The sequence below is a fragment of the Chelonoidis abingdonii genome, chromosome 13 (genome assembly GCF_003597395.2).
Source record: "Chelonoidis abingdonii isolate Lonesome George chromosome 13, CheloAbing_2.0, whole genome shotgun sequence".
Taxonomy (NCBI): domain Eukaryota; kingdom Metazoa; phylum Chordata; order Testudines; family Testudinidae; genus Chelonoidis; species Chelonoidis abingdonii.
The window spans coordinates 25,155,119-25,174,181 of record NC_133781.1 but is presented as its reverse complement, the minus strand read 5'-3'; the positions used below and the strand labels follow the sequence as shown (position 1 = coordinate 25,174,181).

The following is a 19,063-nucleotide window of genomic DNA, read 5'->3' as shown; positions in this document are numbered from 1 at the left end:
TCTCCCACCCCACAAAATAGTATGTGATCATGTAATTAAAAAAAAGTGTGTCATAATGCACGAGGGGTACAAATTATGGTATGAACGGGCCCCCCTGGACCTCAACATTTTTACCATGAACTTGTGTCCGTGTAGGGACACGTTGCTGACCCCTGAAGAAAACTGTCTGCACAATCCATAACATATTATATCAGCTGCAATCTTAAGCTGACAAGTCCTTACAGAACATGAAAACTGTCATTCTTACAACCCTGTATCCCTCAGTTTTCCCATAGAACAGGCATAGCCTTTACTATTTATTAATCATTTGTATTATTACAGCGCTTAGGAGCCCTAGTCATGGCCCAGGACCCCACTGTGCTACGCATTATACAAACACACAACAAAAAAAACATGCAAGCTTCCCAACACTGTCCCACTCATAAGCCTCAACCTGGACTTGGAGGCACCACCTCTAGAAATGACAGATTTGCTCAGTCTTCGTGACCCCCTAATCCCTGAAGGCTGACAGTTATTGTAATTGTGGTTTTGGTTGGAGACGTAGACAACTGTCCACTGGAAACGCAAAAAACTCATTTCACATATGCCATCAAATCACCACCAGATCACAACTTTAAGTCACTATCAACCAGGGCTACATTACACTAGGCAACCCTGAGGTGAATGGATCTATATCCCATCTGTAATCTAAAGTAGAAAGAATCAGCCTCCCTCTGAGTCCCATCAGCCTCCCTCTCATTTATAACGTCTATATCGGAAACTAAACCACACTTGAATCTGTAATGCAGTGTACATCTAAGGGCAAGAGGCCTTATTATATACTATTTAGAAAAGTGCGTTAAGCCATTTTTCTGCTTTTTGCTGTGAATACCGTGAGTGATAATCTAATTAACATGACTGGATAGCAACATAATAGTCTTCACTAAATATTGAACAAGGACTTAAACTTTAACATTTTTCCCCATGACTGCACTGATTCTTTTTAGCACAGTTCATGGATGAGTTCATTATACTAGCAGCCATTAGTTTATCACAGCATAAAAATGACAAACAACTAATTACTGAGTCTTTAAAAAAGTAATAAAAAATGACACTAGCAAAGTGATAAGACCATAATTTGACCAATTTTTTTCTTTTTGTACTTATAAGATCACGTCATTCTATAAGTTGGAGGCAGCTTTTTTTTTTTAAAGCAAGAAAAAATATCAGTGCTCTTGAATTATGCTGATGCTGCCTAAATTTTTGAAACTAATAAAAGAATTGCAGAATATGAACTGAGTTGAAAGCTGATGAATCTCAATTCTACCCTCATTTTTTAAAAGAAGTACTAGGTTAGTGGTCCAAACCACTACAGGTTTGAAGAGTGCTGCTCAGTTTCATGAGCTATTACTGCAATATTTTTATAAGGGCTCCAAAATCAAGGTTCTGCAGCTGCAGAAGCTACTTCCTGTGTGCAGAGGAGGAAATGGCTATGTGGTATGTCGGATGCCATCAGGTGATCGAGGGACATCTACATAAAACACATCATCAGACAGCCATCAGCAAGACCAGGAGGGATGAGCTGGAATGCCGATGAGAAGCGCAGTCAGGAAAATAACTCAAATACTTTCCTGATGGACTGTTTTTTTCTCTAAATGGACAACTTATCCTAAATTCTCAATACCGAGGGACAATATTCACTCATTGATATATTTTGCTTTCCACCACCAACTCTCTGTATAACTTTTTTCATGAGTAAAGTACCCAAATGCATGGATGCTAGATATCTAAACTGTATTCTTAAAATCATTCATCTACATTTGGGTTATTGCTGATTATGCACTATATGTATCTTATGACTTTAAAAAAAAACAACTTTGTATTTGTGGTTAATCTAAGCACTATACCCAGATGTACAAACACTCTTTCCTCAATCTATGTATTATATAATTTTTTTATCATTAGCTTTAATAAAAATTTTATTTCAGCAATGTTTGGCCATCCTTCAGGACAGAATCACAAATTAGCCATGGCCTTTCGCAAAGACATTGGGGAACATACTGAGCATATTCACAAAAAGAACAAGAGTACTTGTGGCACCTTAGAGACTAACAAATTTATTTGAGCATAAGCTTTCATGGGCTACAGCCCACTTCATCAGACGCATAGAATGGAACATATAGGGAGGAGATATATATACATACAGAGAACATGAAAAGGTGGGAGGTTGCCCAACCAACTCTAAGAGGCTAATTAATTAGATGAACTGTTGTCAGCACGAGAAAAAAACTTTTGTAGTGATAATCCAGATAGCCCAAACATGCTCAATAAATGTGTTAGTCTCTAAGGTGCCACAAGTACTTCCTGTTCTTTATTTGCGATACAGACTAACACGGCTGCTTCTCTGAATACGTGAGCATATTCAGTTGAGGGTTAACTAATGCAAGCAGAGCAGAAAAGATCACAATCAAGGTTACCTTTCCCTGAATACAGCTCATAATTTTAATATACCCGAATTTTTTGCTCCCTGCAGCTAGTTTCAGAACTTCGTCTTTTTTTTTTTTTTTAAACAGAAAAACTTTTTGTCTCATTATTTAACAGTGGAAAAATTTCTAACCAATTAACTTTTAAAATGCAAAACTACTATGATTTTATTATGTAAATACAAGTTGTAGCTGCTTCTCTCTCTCTTTTGAACTACTTGTGGCACTGAAATGACAGAGTTGTTCTGCCTTTCGAGGTTCACTCACACCAGTCAAACAAAAGTGCGATACAGTGAAAAAGTTCACACCTACTTGATGATAGCTTCATGGGAGCGATAGTTCTCACACAGCAAGATCCTGCATGGAAACTCTGCAGGGTAGTGCTCATAGAGCCGATCAAGTAATGAAACATGAAGATTTCTCTCCCTGGCAAATTCGCTGTAGACAAAAGGACTGAGCTGTAATAGACACACACATACAGAGAAAATTTAACTAAATATGCAGACTTGGATTTTCATACTCCTAAAAGAAAAACTCTACATTAACTGAAGGATGGCCTGTAAACAACTAAATCTTACAAAGCTGCTTCAGTAGTATTAAGAAAACATACGTCCCTGACTTGGATTTGGGGCTAGTTATAATAACTACACAGAAACACACTTTTCTGCTGCAAATGTGACACAAGTATATATGATCTTAGCTGAACAGCAGAATATTTTGTTATTATGTAAAGATGAAGGGAAGAAAAAAAGCTTGTTTACATGCGTGTGCCAACACTAACCCAAAACACCTTTGTCTATGTTTCGCTTACATAGTTTGCAGACATCACTGACAATCTCAAACAATGGAAGGAGGTATACACTTCGCAGAGCACTATTTTGCAATTTACTAGTACTTTTAATTTGAGGATCTCTTCAAGGCTTATAAAATTAAGTTATTATACTCACTAGGAGAACTAGGAATAGAACTCAGATGCCCTATATGCTTCCCTAATGCCTACACCACATTAACATGACTTTAGTGGTAAGTCGCATCATTTCCTGTAGCAGGAAAATGCATAACCCAGGATTTCAATTTAGAAAGGTAAGGAAATATGAAACTGATTTTACAACATAGTTTAGACATGGAAATGTTAAGCCTACACATATATTCTGCTATGTTAATGATTTGAGATGCTGTATTTATTATATCAATGTCAGCTCACTTTTAACTCTAGAAATGAAAATGTTGCACACTGAGGTGAGATCACTGTTTTTTTAAAAAATATGAAAACAGCCAAGCTATTTTACTTGGAAAAACAGCTTTTTACAGAGGAGACGTAGGATAGAATAGAGGCAGCAATGTGGCCTAATGGCTGGGGCACTAGATTGGGACTTTGGACACTTGGATTCAATTCCTGGCTCAGTTACTGCTTTACTGGGTGATGTTGGGAAAGTCACTTTCCTCCCTCTATCTCAGTTTCCCTATCTTTCAGATGGGGATAATGATAATGACCTCCTCTGTAAAACGTTTTAAGACCTATGGATGAACAGTGCTATGTAAGAGCTAGGGATTATTATTAGAACAATAAATGCCCCACTGCATCAGGTCTGTAGGTCCTGCAGTCCCAACAGGGGTATTTATGCAAGGATTAGAGGAGCCATAAGCATATGACATTACATCTGTTATAGCAGTGCACAGGAAGGACTGCATTCTCACTAAACTTCATTACAATGTCAATACTATAGTTTATTCTCTCATTGTGCTGTAAAATGTCAAGAAAACTAACAACAAATCCATAAAAGTCATGTTAAAAGTCTAACCTAAACCAACAAAGCAAGTATGGCTAACCCTATTCTTGGCTCACTCCCTTTTGCCTTCAGGCAGCAGAATGTTTTTGAGTGTTTGAGACTCCAACATCAGTGTTTGAGACTCCAACAATTTCTAAGCACAGCATGGTGACACGAGGGCAGAAACATAATGCCATTTTCAACTTCAATTCATCGAATAGAATATTCACTGCCGGTTTAGATCCTCTTCCTGATGTTGTTGTCATTAATAAAAAAAAGCACTGCCTAAATCAGAACATGTGATATCTGTTTTCCTTCACCTCTTTTAGAGACTGTGTGGGCTAGTGGTCAGAGCACAGAATGAGAAGGAATTCTTATCCTGGTTCTGCCACTGACTCAGTGGGTAGCCTTAGGCAAGTTACCTTGCCTCTTTGTGCCTCACCTTCCCATATATAATACGGAGTGATCATATTTACTTGCCCACCTCATTAAGTTGATGCACTATGTAACTTTTAAACTTATAGACTTTATAAAAGAAAGAACTATCCCAGTGGTTGCAGCATTAGCCTAGGACTTGGCTGAGCTGGGTTCAAAACCCTGCTCCTCCACAGACTTACCTGTGTGTTCCTGAGCAACTCACTTAGCCTCTCTGTGCTTCTGTTCCCCATCTATAAAATATAGCCCTTCTCTATCTCACAGGGACGTTGTGAGGATAAATACCTTAAAGATTGTGAGGCACTCTGATACTATAGTAATGGGGCCAGATAAGTACCTTAAATAGACGGATAAACTTAATACATTTTCTGATGGAAATATAATATAAACCAAGCTTGATATGAAAAAGTCCTGAGGCTCTTACTTGCATATGGTCTCCAGCCAAGACGATTCTTGTGTTTTTATTCGCTAATGCTAGAGGCATGATCGTCTCACACTCCATGGCCTGCGCAGCTTCATCTAACAGAATGTGTGTAAAAAACCCTAAAAAACAGAGACATCAGCAAATAAATGAAATCAAAGATATGATTTTAAAAAAAGTGATGACAATATGATAAACTACCTAGAACATTACATTCTGATATTCACCAATGGAAACTATCCACACATTCAAACGCAAATGATTGTCTACTAACTGATAAAAAACATCCAAACAACAGCGCAGCATATCAGATGGACAATAGTGGCCAATTGATTCAGAAAATTATTTTAACTTTTGCCTCAGACAACACCTCTTTCCCCTGCCACCCCACCACAGCTAACATCAGTGGAGACAGTCAATCTGAAGCTTCCTTGATACAAACCAGAGGGGACCGCAGGCAGATTGTTCTCCAAATAGGTTTCTCGACTCCAGAATTTGATGTGCTACTGGGTCTGACAGAGCCCAGATTTGTTAACCTTCCAGACACACTGCCAAGTCCATCTATTCTTGCAGGCATTTAGACCTTGATCAAGCAAAGCACTTCAGCCCATGATGGACTTTAAACATGTGTGTGGTCCCATTGACTTTGGCGGCACTATAAATGTTCTTAAAGTTATACACACACCAAAGTGCTTTGCTGGAATAGGACACTAGGGAAAGTAGGAGTTCATGAGGGGAGGAACTGGAGGGTGAAAGAATTTAAATAATACTGGGCCTGATCTTGGGATAAGAACCTGCCAACCCTCAAAGTAATAACTGGAAATTCTTATGTAATTAATATAATTAATACATAATCTGTAGATCAGGCTACACCATCTATTCATGGGAGAATTCATAATTGGAAAAAACTGATGAACCAAAGCTTTGAACAGAAAATTTTAAATTTGTAATTGTGTTTCTTAAGTGTCTTGATGCTCTAGATAGGTAAAAGAGAAATATAAATATGTATTTAAATTTTTGAGAAATGTCTCTATATATTTCTTAAAGATTTAAAATGGCACCAGAGAACAATTTCAAGTACAATTGAGTAAGATTTACTATATGTAAAAAAAAATCTAACAATCATTCTTCAAAATAATATAAACTAATGAACAGGTATTGGTTATCAAGCGATAAATTATTTAATGCTTTACGACAAAAACTAAGAAAGTGAGCCTTGAACCCCTTGTAACAACTTTATATGTGTATTAGTATGAATATACGCAGCTCTTTACCAAATAAGTAAGGTAAGAACTTTTGTCTCAAAGAGATCACATCGAAAATCTTGAAAAAAAATGTATAATGATTTAGAATTTAACCTTATCTATAGCAGCAAGTGTGTACAGCCATAAGGAGTTAATCTTAAAAATATCTTTAAAGAGATTAGACATTGTCTAAATGTCAGATGAAATTTATTTGTGGATCAAGGAAAGTGATGGGCCCTAAGCAGCCTTTGCCCCAGTGAATTAGTCTAGGTTATTTCAAATCAAATAACAATCTAGAAATAACAAATTAATCTCTTTTTAATGTAATGGTGTGTGCGCCCGCAGGTGTATGTGCATGGAGGGGGGGAGGGCAGGGAGTATGCATAGCTAAACAATCCACAAAAAGTAGAGAATGATCTGTGGGTGTTTCGAAAAGTAAATTACCTGATAAAGATATGAAAATATGTACTATATGTAGAAAAACAAGATACCACTACTAACGTCATCCCAAAGGCTTTGATTCAACAAAGTACTTAACATGTAAGTCAATCCCTCTTCAGCAAAGTGTTTTGCTGGATCAGGGCCTGGAGTCAGCATGGCAGAAATGGTCAAACAGTTTCCATTGAACCAAAATTTGACAAAAGAGAAATAAAATATTCAGCATCCTTATCTCTCCCATGCTGATTCAGTTCTAAATAATGGACAATGCTCGGGGGTCTTTTTCATTAAAGTTTGATTTTTTTTAAATGATCCCCATTTTTTAAATAAACAAAGCTCAGAATGAGGCTAATCTGAATACTAACAAATGTATATTGTAACATTTAACACCTCTGTAACATTCACTAATTACAAAGATTCATATTTCCCTTCTTATCTCTGGATCCAAAAGGGAAAACCAAAAAGAATATTGAGAGGGTTCATTTATGGCAGGGATAGGGAAAGATGTAAGAGCCACTTTGACTGGTACTGGAAAATATGAAGGAGACTATTTCTCAAAAGTATTTTCAAGATATTTCTTGTTTGAAATCTTCTCACCAGGTTCAAGATCCAGTTGACATAGATACTGTGAAGTATTCAAAGTAACAACAACTACTCGTTGTCTAAGAATATCTTCTTTCTGTGGCATCTGAAAGGTGGAATGTGTGCTTGAAATCAAACAGTACTGATGCACTACTGGGTGGACAGTCTTTACCCAGCGATTTCTGAAATATACCCTAGAAAAGAAGAGAGGGGCTCATTTTCTATAGGACTTAAACACAAAGACAGCTTAACATTTCATAAGCTAAGATTCTGTTTTCTATTACATAAAACCAGTTATTTTGGAAGTTAAATCTTGCCACAGTGTAGAACTGTAGCAACTGAGAATTAATAGGCTGAGCCCTTTATATTAATACATGTACACAGCTATTGGACTCAGTTGCACAGTGACTCATGAAACAACTATAAGAATATTGATGTTAATGAAATTGTAAGGCTAAGTACCAAGTATCTATGCATACACTGTACGGATAACTACCTGCTCTTAAGTGGCTGAAATCCAACTCAAATAGCCTCTGAGCTTTAATAAGCCTGGTTTGACTATCATGTTGAATTTTTATTCTATTTAAAACTCAATTCATTGATACTTTGGGAGTATTTCATATACTGAAAAACAACGAGGAGTCCGGTGGCACCTTAAAGACTAACGTATTTATTTGGGCATAAGCTTTCGTGGGTAAAAACCCCACTTCTTCAGATGCATGGATCTGAAGAAGTGGGTTTTTTATCCATGAAAGCTTATGCCCTAATAAATCCGCTAGTCTTTAAGGTGCCACCGGACTCCTCGTTGTTTTTATGGATACAGACTAACACGGTTATCCCTCTGATACTTGGTTTCATATACTGAAATACCAATGTGGATCCTAATCCTGCAGCTGGCAGAGCATATGGCACTAGTCCACTCTTCTGGTCAGTTACAGGTTCAGGGCCTTAAAAAGTATGTGAAAGGATATTGCTCAAATCCTACCCTTCCTTTTACACTTATTGAATGTCTTGTAAACTCTAAGAATCAAACAGAAATTCTGTTCATTATTTTATTGTGAGGGGTCATAATAAAGATATACTATATACAAGGAGGAGATAAAATGGTGGGGGGGGGAGGGGGAGAAGGGAGTTATTCTAGTACCAGAAGTCAGGATTTTTCTCAACTAAACTTTAGTAATCTGGACATTGTCATCAATGGCACGGAGAAATGTCATCTCAAAACACATAAATAAATTAATTTTAATGGGACATACTATGTTATTTCAATAGAGAGTTCTGCTTAAAAACTAATGGCATGATATAACCCAGTTTGTGAAAAGGAATGGGGGGAAAAAAAAAAAGGCGGGGAGAGGGATTTGGGCCATGATCCAGCAAAGCGCTTTAGCGTAAGTAATCCCACTGATATAAATGGAGCTGTGCCAAATTGCACCAGCTAAGGATCTGGCCCAAGATGTCTAAATCAGCACATAGGCATTCAAAAAACAGGGATTTATTCACCTAAGTATAACATGACTGAAAGATATGGGATTTGGACATCCTATGTAACTTCTCATGTTTGAAAACTGGTCTCACAATATCTACAAGGATCCTATTCAATTACGCTCCATCTAGCAAGACAAAAACAATTACTCGGGCTATTCTAAATTTGGTTTATGAAAACAAAGGTGATAATGTCCTTATGGGACAATGAGCACAGAATGAAATGCAAAGAGATGCAAATGCATTGCATTATTCTGAATGACTTAGTTATTCATCAAAGGGTAAGGCTTGAAATTGACATTAAGTTACTAAACAGAAACACAATTAAGCTAGAAATCAATGCAGAAGGAAGCGATTTAAACTCCTGACTTACTCTAGAATATAGAAAAAAACACTCTAATGATATAAATATGTAGTTATCACCAGCTGTCAAGCTGAAAATTTCAGCTGCTATTTCATACCTCAGTATAACAAGACATAGGGAATACAGAACAAGGGACAGAGAGTAAGAGCCTAGATTCTATTCCCAGATGCGCCACAGACCTCCTGTGTGAAATAAAGCCATTCACTCAACCTCTCTGATTCAGATTCCCAGTCTGTTAAATGGGGATAATTCTTACCTATCATTTTGTAGAGGTATTTGTGAGCATTACTGAGTTTCATATGAGTTTATGTTTGTAAAGCACTTTGAGAATCGTGGCTGAAAGGTGCAATTGAAATGCAAAATACATGGTCATTAGACATTATTATACCATGCACTGTCTTTTATCACACAAATTTAACTTTGTGTGACTCAGGTTGTCTGACAGCATCTCAAAAAGTATCTCTCCTCAACAATTAAATTTTCTTATTTTGTTATGAGATTAAAAAGGGTAACCTAGAGCAATTATTCACCACTGGAAGAAAAGGCTCATAGAATCTCAGAAAAATATGGCTTTAAGGGACCTTGAAGATCATAGAATGCATTCTCTCCCCCTGCTCCTCCCTTCCCGCCAAGGAAGGAGCACGTATATCTACACCATCTCTGACAGGACTTTGTCTAACCCGTTCTGTGAAATCACCATCATTGGAGGTTTTTAAATCTCCTTCGGTAACCAATTCCAGTTCTTAAGCATCCTTCACACTTAGAAAATTCTTCCCAATATCTAACCTAATTTTGGTACAGACTACGTCAATTATTTCTTGTCCTACATGCAGTGGACAACAAGAACAATTGATCTTCATACTTTTTGTAACAGCTCTTTACATATTTGAACACTGTTATTAGATCCTCCCCCACTCTTTTCCCCCCAATAAATATGCTAAGTTTTTTCTAACCTTTCCTCATAAGTCAGGTTTTCTAAAACTTTTATCATTTTTGGTGCTGTCCTCTAGACTCTCTCCAATTTGTCCACTTCTTTCTCAAAGCATGGCACCCAAAAATGCGACACAATACTCCACCAGAGGCCTCACCAGTACGAAGCAGAGCAGGACAATTATGTCTCATGTTTTACACACAGCACTCCTGTTGTTAAACCCCAGAATATTTTCACAACTTTTTCGCATTGTTGACTCATATTCAATTTGTGATCCACTAGAATCTTCAGATCCTTTTGTACAGTACTACTGCCTAGCAAATTATTCCCCACTTTGTATTTGAATGTTTCACTATTCCTTCCTAAGTGTTGTACTTTGCTCTTGTCTTTATGGAATTTCATCTTGTTGATTTCAGACCAATTCTCCAATTTATAAGATCATTTTTGAATTCTAATACTGTCATCCAAAGTGCCTGCAATCCCTCTCAGCCTGGTGTTGTCCGCAAAATTTATAAGCATACTCTCGGCCCCACTCTCAAAATTATTAATAAAAATATTGAATAATGCCAGACACAGGACCGACCACTGCAGGACTCCACTAGACACATCCTTCAGTGTGACAGCAAATCATTAACAACAACTCTATGAGTTTGAAACCAGCTGTGCACCCGCCTTGCAGCAAACACTTGACAGATGTGACAAACTGGGGAATGTCACGATATAAATCAATATTAGTACTTTGCCAAACTTTGAACATAGTGACTTTTTTTTAATGAGAATTTGTGTCTGCAAAATCTGCTCCTGTAATTTCTTTGACTTTAAGGGCAGAAGGGCCCATTATGATTATCTAGTGTCTGACATGCATAACAAAGGCCAGAGAATTTCATCCAATAATTCCTGCATCAAGCCCACAACATCTGGTTAAGCTAGACTATACATTTTTGATTCCACAAATTTGAATACTTGCACTTGTAAGTATCTGACTGCAGGTGCTATCAGGCAATTACAAAGGCAGGTACTCAAATTTGTGCCTGCAACTGATTTTGCTTGAGCAAAGTTACAAGTGCAAATGATATGGGTTTAAATTGTTGCCACGGAAAGGGAGGTTTGGCCAGCTAGCTGAGAATTCAAGCACATTATGTCAAGAACCCAAACAAAACACCTAAATTAAGAGGAAATTCAAATCTGAACACTGTGGCTCAGGTTGACCTATCTTTGCACAGAACTAGAATATACTTCATGCAGTGAAAACCGCAGGAAATACAAGGTGAAATTGAAAAAAAGCATGGAAAATTTACACAGTAATCTCTGTCAAGCAACTAGTACTTTGTAACAGAAAATCTGCAAAATCTCACAGCAGGGATCCATCCCTTTTCAGAATATGGCACTGTACATGTTGCAGTATTTTCTAATGCCACTTTAAAAAGCATTTTGGATACAACCTGCAATTACAATGAAATCCATTTAAGTTATTTTTCTAATCTGACACCAGTATGTTCCAGAAAAAGCATTTACTTTTGTTGAGGTCTACTGATAAAAAGTACAGCGAGTGGATCAAATTTTCTGCTAATCTAACTCTCCATTGGCTTGAGAGTTACACTAGCAGAGAATTTAGCCCAATATGTCTGTTCAGTGTTCACCTGCTTATTTTCTTCTGTTCCTCCACATTATACTGTTGTGGCTGAATTTCTATCAAATTGTTTGAGTGAGCAGGGCCAGCAGGCTAACTGTAAAGTAACCAACTTCCTAGGCTAAATTTTCAAAAGCACCTAAGTGAATGGGTCAGGAATAGGGCTTAGGCCTCAAGAAACAAATCTCTGGGATAAGCAGAAGGGAACCTCATTTCAACTCAGGCTCTAGAAAGGAAGATCCTCTTATCTTTTCTACCTGGGAAAGGGTAAATGAGCACTGCTTTGGAGCGTCCAAGGTCCATCTCCTTTCTGAACAGCTGAGTACTGCTGCTTTTTCACATCCCTTTTGAGTAAGAGGATCTCCAACTTAAATCCTAGTCACTCCTCATCAACCCCTCTGCTGTTCTTTGCAAAAAGCCCATGCACATCTAGCCCTGTGGGAGGATACGCTGTTTGACACCTCTTTATTCCAGAAAGCAGAATTCATCACCCAGAGTACTCTGAACAGTCTCATTATGAACAGCTTCAACTCAGAGATAAAAATAAGCTGTGATGCTGTATAAAATGGAAGATAACTAGTTGTACTAATTCAGTCACCAATGTTACAAAATGGCAATAAATCTTGTATGAAATAGGTCATGTAAGGTATAATCTGTTAAGTATGACTACCTTTGTTTAAATTTGTGTATCATCATTGTATGTGAAGTCATGAATATTGGCTATGTGTTGTTTTGTTCTTGAGTGACACCCACAAGGCAAATTTACATCCAGACCAGCCATTCCTGTGCTGGGCCACTGAAGAGATTCAATCCACTCAGTGAGCCCCTCCAGGAGACGTTTCATAGAGCACTGAGGCAATGGCTGCCCCACGATGCAGGAGGGCATATAAGGACATGAAAAAAACATGTGATCTAAGATTCCATCTTCTGCCAGTAGGTTTCCCCATATGACACAGAGGCCATTGGTGCAGTCCAGGGCAAGCCGGCTATAACTCTGCAATGGTTTCCATCACCTCAGCACTGAGCCTGGCACCGACGAGCATGGCATCACCATAGTCTCTGCATGAGGACTCATCAGAGTTTGAATCGGACACGGACTCATAGGTGTCCCCGGAGAAGCTGGCACCGTAGCCGCCGGTACTCCCAGACAGCAGGGATGACTCAAACTTTCTCCCTGGTACTATGGCCACCACAATGGCAAGTACCGACTTAGATGCCGACTCAGTGAGCTCATCTGGACCCCGTAGGCTTACTACCAGTCCCAGGGCTATGCCTAGGAATGCTCCTTTTTGGTCGCTTCTGAGAGAACTGAGTCTAGGGCCAGGGATCTCTCTCGAACATCAGCCACCACTACGATCAGTATCATGGAAGGTACTGTGCCCAGTGCCATGGTTAGTACCATAGCCGGCACTGAGGAGGACTCCAATTTGGGGGTGGATCTGCAGCATTTTGAGGAGCCGGATGGGCAGGAGGGGCCCTCCCATGTTCGGGCTCCTCATCATTGTCTCCAGATGAACCAGTGGCAGCAACATCGTGGGGCCTCCCCTTCCTGACAGCAAAGCCCACCTTGAACTTCTGAGGTGGGTCGCTCCAAACCTCAGGATGCAGATCAAAGAGGTCTCTGACATGTCAAACCCAATGGTGGGACATTTTATCCCCTGATAAAGACCATCCAGGAGAACACAAAAACTCTCTGGCAAAAACTATCCTCTCAGGCTCCTACAGCTAAAGGAGTCGAGATAGTACTTTGTGCCCTCCAAGGACTACGAATATTTGTTCACCCACCCCTGCCGGACTCTTTGGTGGTGGTGGCTGTTCATTAATACCTTACAGCTTTGGAAAAATTCTGTTGGTGGCTTGCCAAGCAGGCATACCCAACAGTCTTCGCATCACAGGTGTGAAAGCACAGAAGATGCCCTCTGTCTCTGAGGATTAGAGAAGAGATTATAGTAAGAAAGAAAATTAACAGAAAAGTAAATTTCCATTAGTGACCCCTTTAGCCTACGCCCCATCAATGCCAAAAATCTCCAGAAAGAGCACGCCCAACCTCCACAGCTGAAAGGATGGACTCAAACGATACCAGAGAGAGGAAAAGAAATTCTCTGACCTCCAGCAGGTGATTGAAGGATCTACTTTAAGTCAGAGTAGGTTCAACTATAATGCACAATCTGTTTCTATCTAAAATATCGTGTTATTCAGTTTTCTCTCATTCTCACACATAATTACATCTGAATTCCTTCACATTCCTCTAGATCCCTCCTACAGAGGCTTTCTGATTATATCATTAAATAGTATTTCCCTTACCATATTATATTTTCATCTCTTTCCTCCACAGCTTCCCAAATCATGCTGCCCTACCTACAACATCTCTCTGCCTCCATATCACATTGAACAAACCTATTTATTCCTTACTTTAAGGTGTAACAAAGAGTGAAAAACTGGTGTGGAATGGGATTATTACAGCATTCATTTCATAGTGAAAACTATACTTAAAGTTATGCTGACATCTCTAATATCAACTCTTGCTATCACCTCATAATTTCCTGAAAAAAAATCCATCCTGAGCTACAATTTCCCATGCTTGGTCTCAGCTCTTTACATTTTTGTCTTTGTAACTATGACAGTACAAAGCAGAACCAGTAGAGGGATGAGTTCTTTTAATTTTTTTTTTCCATTTAAACCATTGGGAAATTAAAGGCAGATCTGTGTAGTGTAAAACTCAAGTTACAATTTTTAACACTCAAACATTAGGAAGAAAAAAAGAAAGCTTAGGCTCTCAGTCATCTTAACACACCTACCCTACACATATGGAATATTCCAGCTAATTAGTTATATTTAAAATATGTATTTTATACACTGGGCTAATGTACAATGGGCACCATTCTGACCTTAGATACACACATTCAGCTACAAATGACTGAGACTACATCTTTGCTATGAAGTTAGTTATCTACGCTCCAGTTAACTCCTCTTGAGTAAGCCTAGAGCGAGTGAGAGCAGCCACACTCCAAAATAAGACTCGAGCCACAAAAAGTAATTGTTTTAGCAGGTAATAAGTTGTGCTCAGTCGAACTGTAGTCTATCCCACTAATTGGCCACTACTTCGAGTTAAAAGCACCAGATTCAAAGCAAAGGTTTTGCGGGGGGGATTCAAGCTATAACTTGAGTTATCTCTTCAGTGAAGTTGCGTGAATAAAACTGGCCCCCTACATATCTAACATTGGTGAGCTAATGTTCTTAAGAGACCCTCAACTTTTGCACATCCTAACGTTTCAGTGATTAAGGCAGAAGTCAATGGGACTCCACACAAGTGCAGGGGTCTAGTCGAGCAGTTCCCAGTGTAAACTTAATATTACATCAATGTAAGGTGATGTATTTAATATAAAATTGTATTCACTGAATGTCAAGGTTCCTTCCCCACTCTGAACTCTAGGGTACAGATGTGGGGACCCACCTGAAAGCCCCCTAAGCTTATTTCTACCAGCTTAGGTTAAAACCTGGTACTCTGCCACCACCAAGTGGTTTAACAAGAAACAGGGAAAGGACTACTTGGAGTTCCTCTTCCCCCAAAATATCCCCCCCCAAGCCCTTCCACCTCTTTTCCTGGGTAGGCTTGAGAAATATCTCCCCAAGCCTCTACACCCCCTTTCCCTGGAAAGGCTTGGTAATCCCCTCACCAATTAGTCCTGGTAAACACAGATCCAAACCCTTGGATCTTAAAACACTGACAAATCAATCAGGTTCTTTCTTAAAAGAAGAATTTTATTAAAAGAAAAGGTAAACTTCATCTCTGTAAAATCAGGATAGAAAATAACTTTACAGGGTAATCAGATTCAAAGAGCCCAGGGGAACCCCCTCTAGCCTTAGGTTCAAAGTTACAGCAAACAGACGAAAACCCTCTAGCAAAGGAATATTTACAAGTTGAGAAAACAAAGATAAAACTTGCCTGGCTGTTACTTACAAGTCTGAAATATGAGTGACTTGTGCAGAAAGATTTGGAGAACATGGATTGATGTCTGGTCCCTCTTAGTCCCAAGAGCGAACACACCCAAAAAGAAAGAGCACACAAACAAAAGCCTCCTCCACCCAAGATTTGAAAGTATCTTGTTCCCTTATTGGTCCTTTGCATTAGGTGTCAGCCAGGTTACCTGAGCTTCTTAACCCTTTATAGGTAAAAGGATTTTGGTGCCTCTGGCCAGGTGAGATTTTATAGTATCGTCTACAGTAGGGGTCGGCAACCTCTGGCACGTGGCTCGCCAGGGTAAGCACCCTGGCAGACTGGGCCAGTTTGTTTACCTGTCGCTTTGGCAAGTTCGGCTGATCGTGGCTCCCACTGGCCGCGGTTTGCCGTCCCAGGCCAATGGGGGCAGAGGAAAGTGCCGCAGGCCAAGATGTGTACTGGCTGCAGCTTCCCACCACCACCATTGGCCTGGGATGGCGAACTGCAGCCAATGGGAGCCACAATTGGCCGAACCTGCCAAAGCGGCAAGTAAACAAACTGGCCCTGCCTGCCAGGGTGCTTACCCTGGCGAGCCGCATGCCAGAGGTTGCTGACCCCTGGTCTACACGAGGGTTGTTACCCTTCCCTTTCTAGTTATGACACTGTAAAACTAATCTGAAATCATATTATCGTCTGTATATTAATCAGTGAGAACGTTTAACATCCATTTAACATGCAGAGCTAAAGGTGTCTCCAGGGAACAGAATGCTAATGGATGCTGCGGGTTGTTTAGCATGATTTTTTTGTTTTAGCTTGCTAATGTTCTCCTTATTGCTTATAACCAATTATATAAATGACCTGTTTTCTAACACAGTCGATGTTTATTTTAATTCAGATTCTATGGAATTGTACTGAAGGATTTATTTTTATAAACTTTATATTTCCTGAAGCCTTGCACTCTGGGGACTCTATACCGAAGGGGGTCTTTGGACATTACCACAACACAAAAAAACAAAATAAGTAAGAAATAACAACAAACAACAATAATAATAATATAGTGTGCAATAAAAGTTTTCATTGTACTCCTTTGTGGTGATCTACATAATATCCTAAGCTTCGCTATACCTCAATAATAAAGCTATCATATCATACTATCATGTATTTACTACAGTTTTGCTTTGAAGGTGCTGTAAATGACCAAATCATAATTTTATTAGAGAACGTAGTTGAATTTAAAGCAGAGTATTCAAAACTTAAAAAATTCTACAACTTCAAGCACTACACCATTGATAGAGTAATTTATTTACTTTGTAGATAACCTAAACCACAAAATACACGCATACAAAAATTATGCAAGTGTCACTGCTTAGCAAATATTAAATCATCTTTTCGTTGAAAATAAATGTTACTGTCATCCCAACTAATCTACAGAAACACTCTTAGTAAAGATAATATTCAGCCATTTCATCACTTGTATAGCAAATAAAAGAAAACCTAAAGCAAACTGTTCAGCCATCTATAAACACATCAATCACTATAAGTACTATTTCCTGCCTTGACACTTAACTGATTCTGCTCCACGTGATATATTCCTAGAATATAGAAAAAGGCTTATGGCACTACTTAAACTAATGGCAATGATTTTAATTGAAAAATTTCATCATGACAGACAGAATAAAAGAAGCAAGCAAAGGACTAAGTCTTCTTTACTCTAATTGGAGTAGTTATGAAAACATAAAATGTACTCTGGTGGGGCAATTATCTTAACAACTGAAGAACAGCCCCTCCTATCCAGACTGCTCAACAAAACACCTCATGATCCATAATATAAAAAAGACACTTGACAGATCCAATATACTCAGTACAGACACTTGCCCTTTCTCAATGCTAGAATGGGATCATCCACCAAAGAAATGAAATGCTTTCTTTGTACCATGCCAAGCTCTAAAAACAGATTAAGGGAACTCAAAGAAATATGAAGAGTCAAAGCTAAAGTTGTCTCATCAAGAATGTCTCAATAACCTTCCCCAAAAAAGCAAATATTCAAGACTGGGCAATAACTGACAAGAATATTAATATTAAGTGATAGCTTCTTAAGTATGGGCCTAACTACTGTGGGCTTAACTGCTGGCACCTTGCCCTCCTGAAAGTAAGCATTAATCAACCCCTTCACTGATGGATGCAAAACCTCTCCACAAGGTTTCCACAGAAAGGCAACAGATCCATCTCAGAAGCTATAGCCCAGAATTCCTTTGCCACACCAGAAAACTAGATGAAATCCCACTGGTAATGGTGAATACGTCCCATCCTGTTTCAACACTATTCAGCTATTAAACTGTCAGAGATTGATTTCATAATCTGTAATACTGTCTAAGAATACAATCATTTAACTCAGAGATTCATATCAATTATTAAAAATCAATTTGTCATCTCTAGCTATCAGATGTGAACAACACACTGCATGCTAGACTAGTTCACATAACTGGATAACAAAACACTGATTTACTGTGCAACAAAAGCCAATGGTACTACAAACAATAGCTTGGTAATTTGTATAATGTTCCTCTGAACAGAGGAATCTTTTTCATTACCAACAATTTCAGACTACAGCAGTAACTAATAATAATATCAAGCACTTATATAGCACTTTTCATCAGTAGATCTGAAAGCCCTTTACAAAGGAGATAAGTGCCATCATCTCCATTTTACACCCGGGGAAACAGCACAGAAGTGAAAAGACTTGCCCAGTGTCATCGAGCAATCTAGGGGTAGAGTTAGAAATAGAAACCACGTTTCCTTATACCAGTCCAATGCTCTGTCCACTGTGCCAATTTATTTTTCACAATACCCACTTCCCCAAGCAGAAATTAAATACAAAAACATGTATGTGTAATATATTTAGAACATTGGGATTTGGCCAGTTTTCTACAGAAACCAAGAGATTAAATAAATTAAAATAAAACATACTTTGCACAGTAGGTGGAACCTGAATGCCACTGGTATGCAAGTGCAAATGACAACTTTAGGGAGCCAATTGGCATTACTATTTTTAGCTCCGATGCATGGACTTTGACAGGCATTTAGTCTCAAGGTCATCCCTAGCTATTCTGGGGCCCTATGCAGCCCCCCCGTGGGGAGTGGGGGGACTGGCCCCAGGCCTCCGCAGGGTGGTGGGGGAGAGCAGGCCCCAGGCCTCCACAGGGGGAGTGGGAATGGCTTGGGGGGCAGAGGGGAACTACCCCCAAGAACTCACCAGCGGCACGGCTAGGGCCAGGCCGCTGCACTCCTGCCACCAGTGAGTGCAGCCCTGGCCCTGCTGCAGAGCTCAGGGGAGTGGGGGCGGGGTTGGACAGGGGCAGGAAGGG

At 39.1% G+C, this 19,063-nt stretch overlaps 1 protein-coding gene across 4 annotated transcripts in view; it reads right to left on the bottom strand.

Annotated features, from left to right (window-relative positions):
• The window catches only part of HELZ (helicase with zinc finger), a 134,082-nt gene that overhangs the window by 47,715 nt on the left and 67,304 nt on the right, over nt 1-19,063 (bottom strand). For all 4 annotated transcript variants that reach the window (XM_075071875.1, XM_075071876.1, XM_075071877.1 and 1 more), the window contains 3 exons: nt 7,367-7,545; nt 5,091-5,209; nt 2,775-2,920 (listed from right to left, as the gene is read on the bottom strand). In XM_075071875.1, coding sequence (XP_074927976.1) covers nt 2,775-2,920; nt 5,091-5,209; nt 7,367-7,545 — 444 coding nt within the window. The remainder of the gene's footprint in view (nt 1-2,774; nt 2,921-5,090; nt 5,210-7,366; nt 7,546-19,063) is intronic.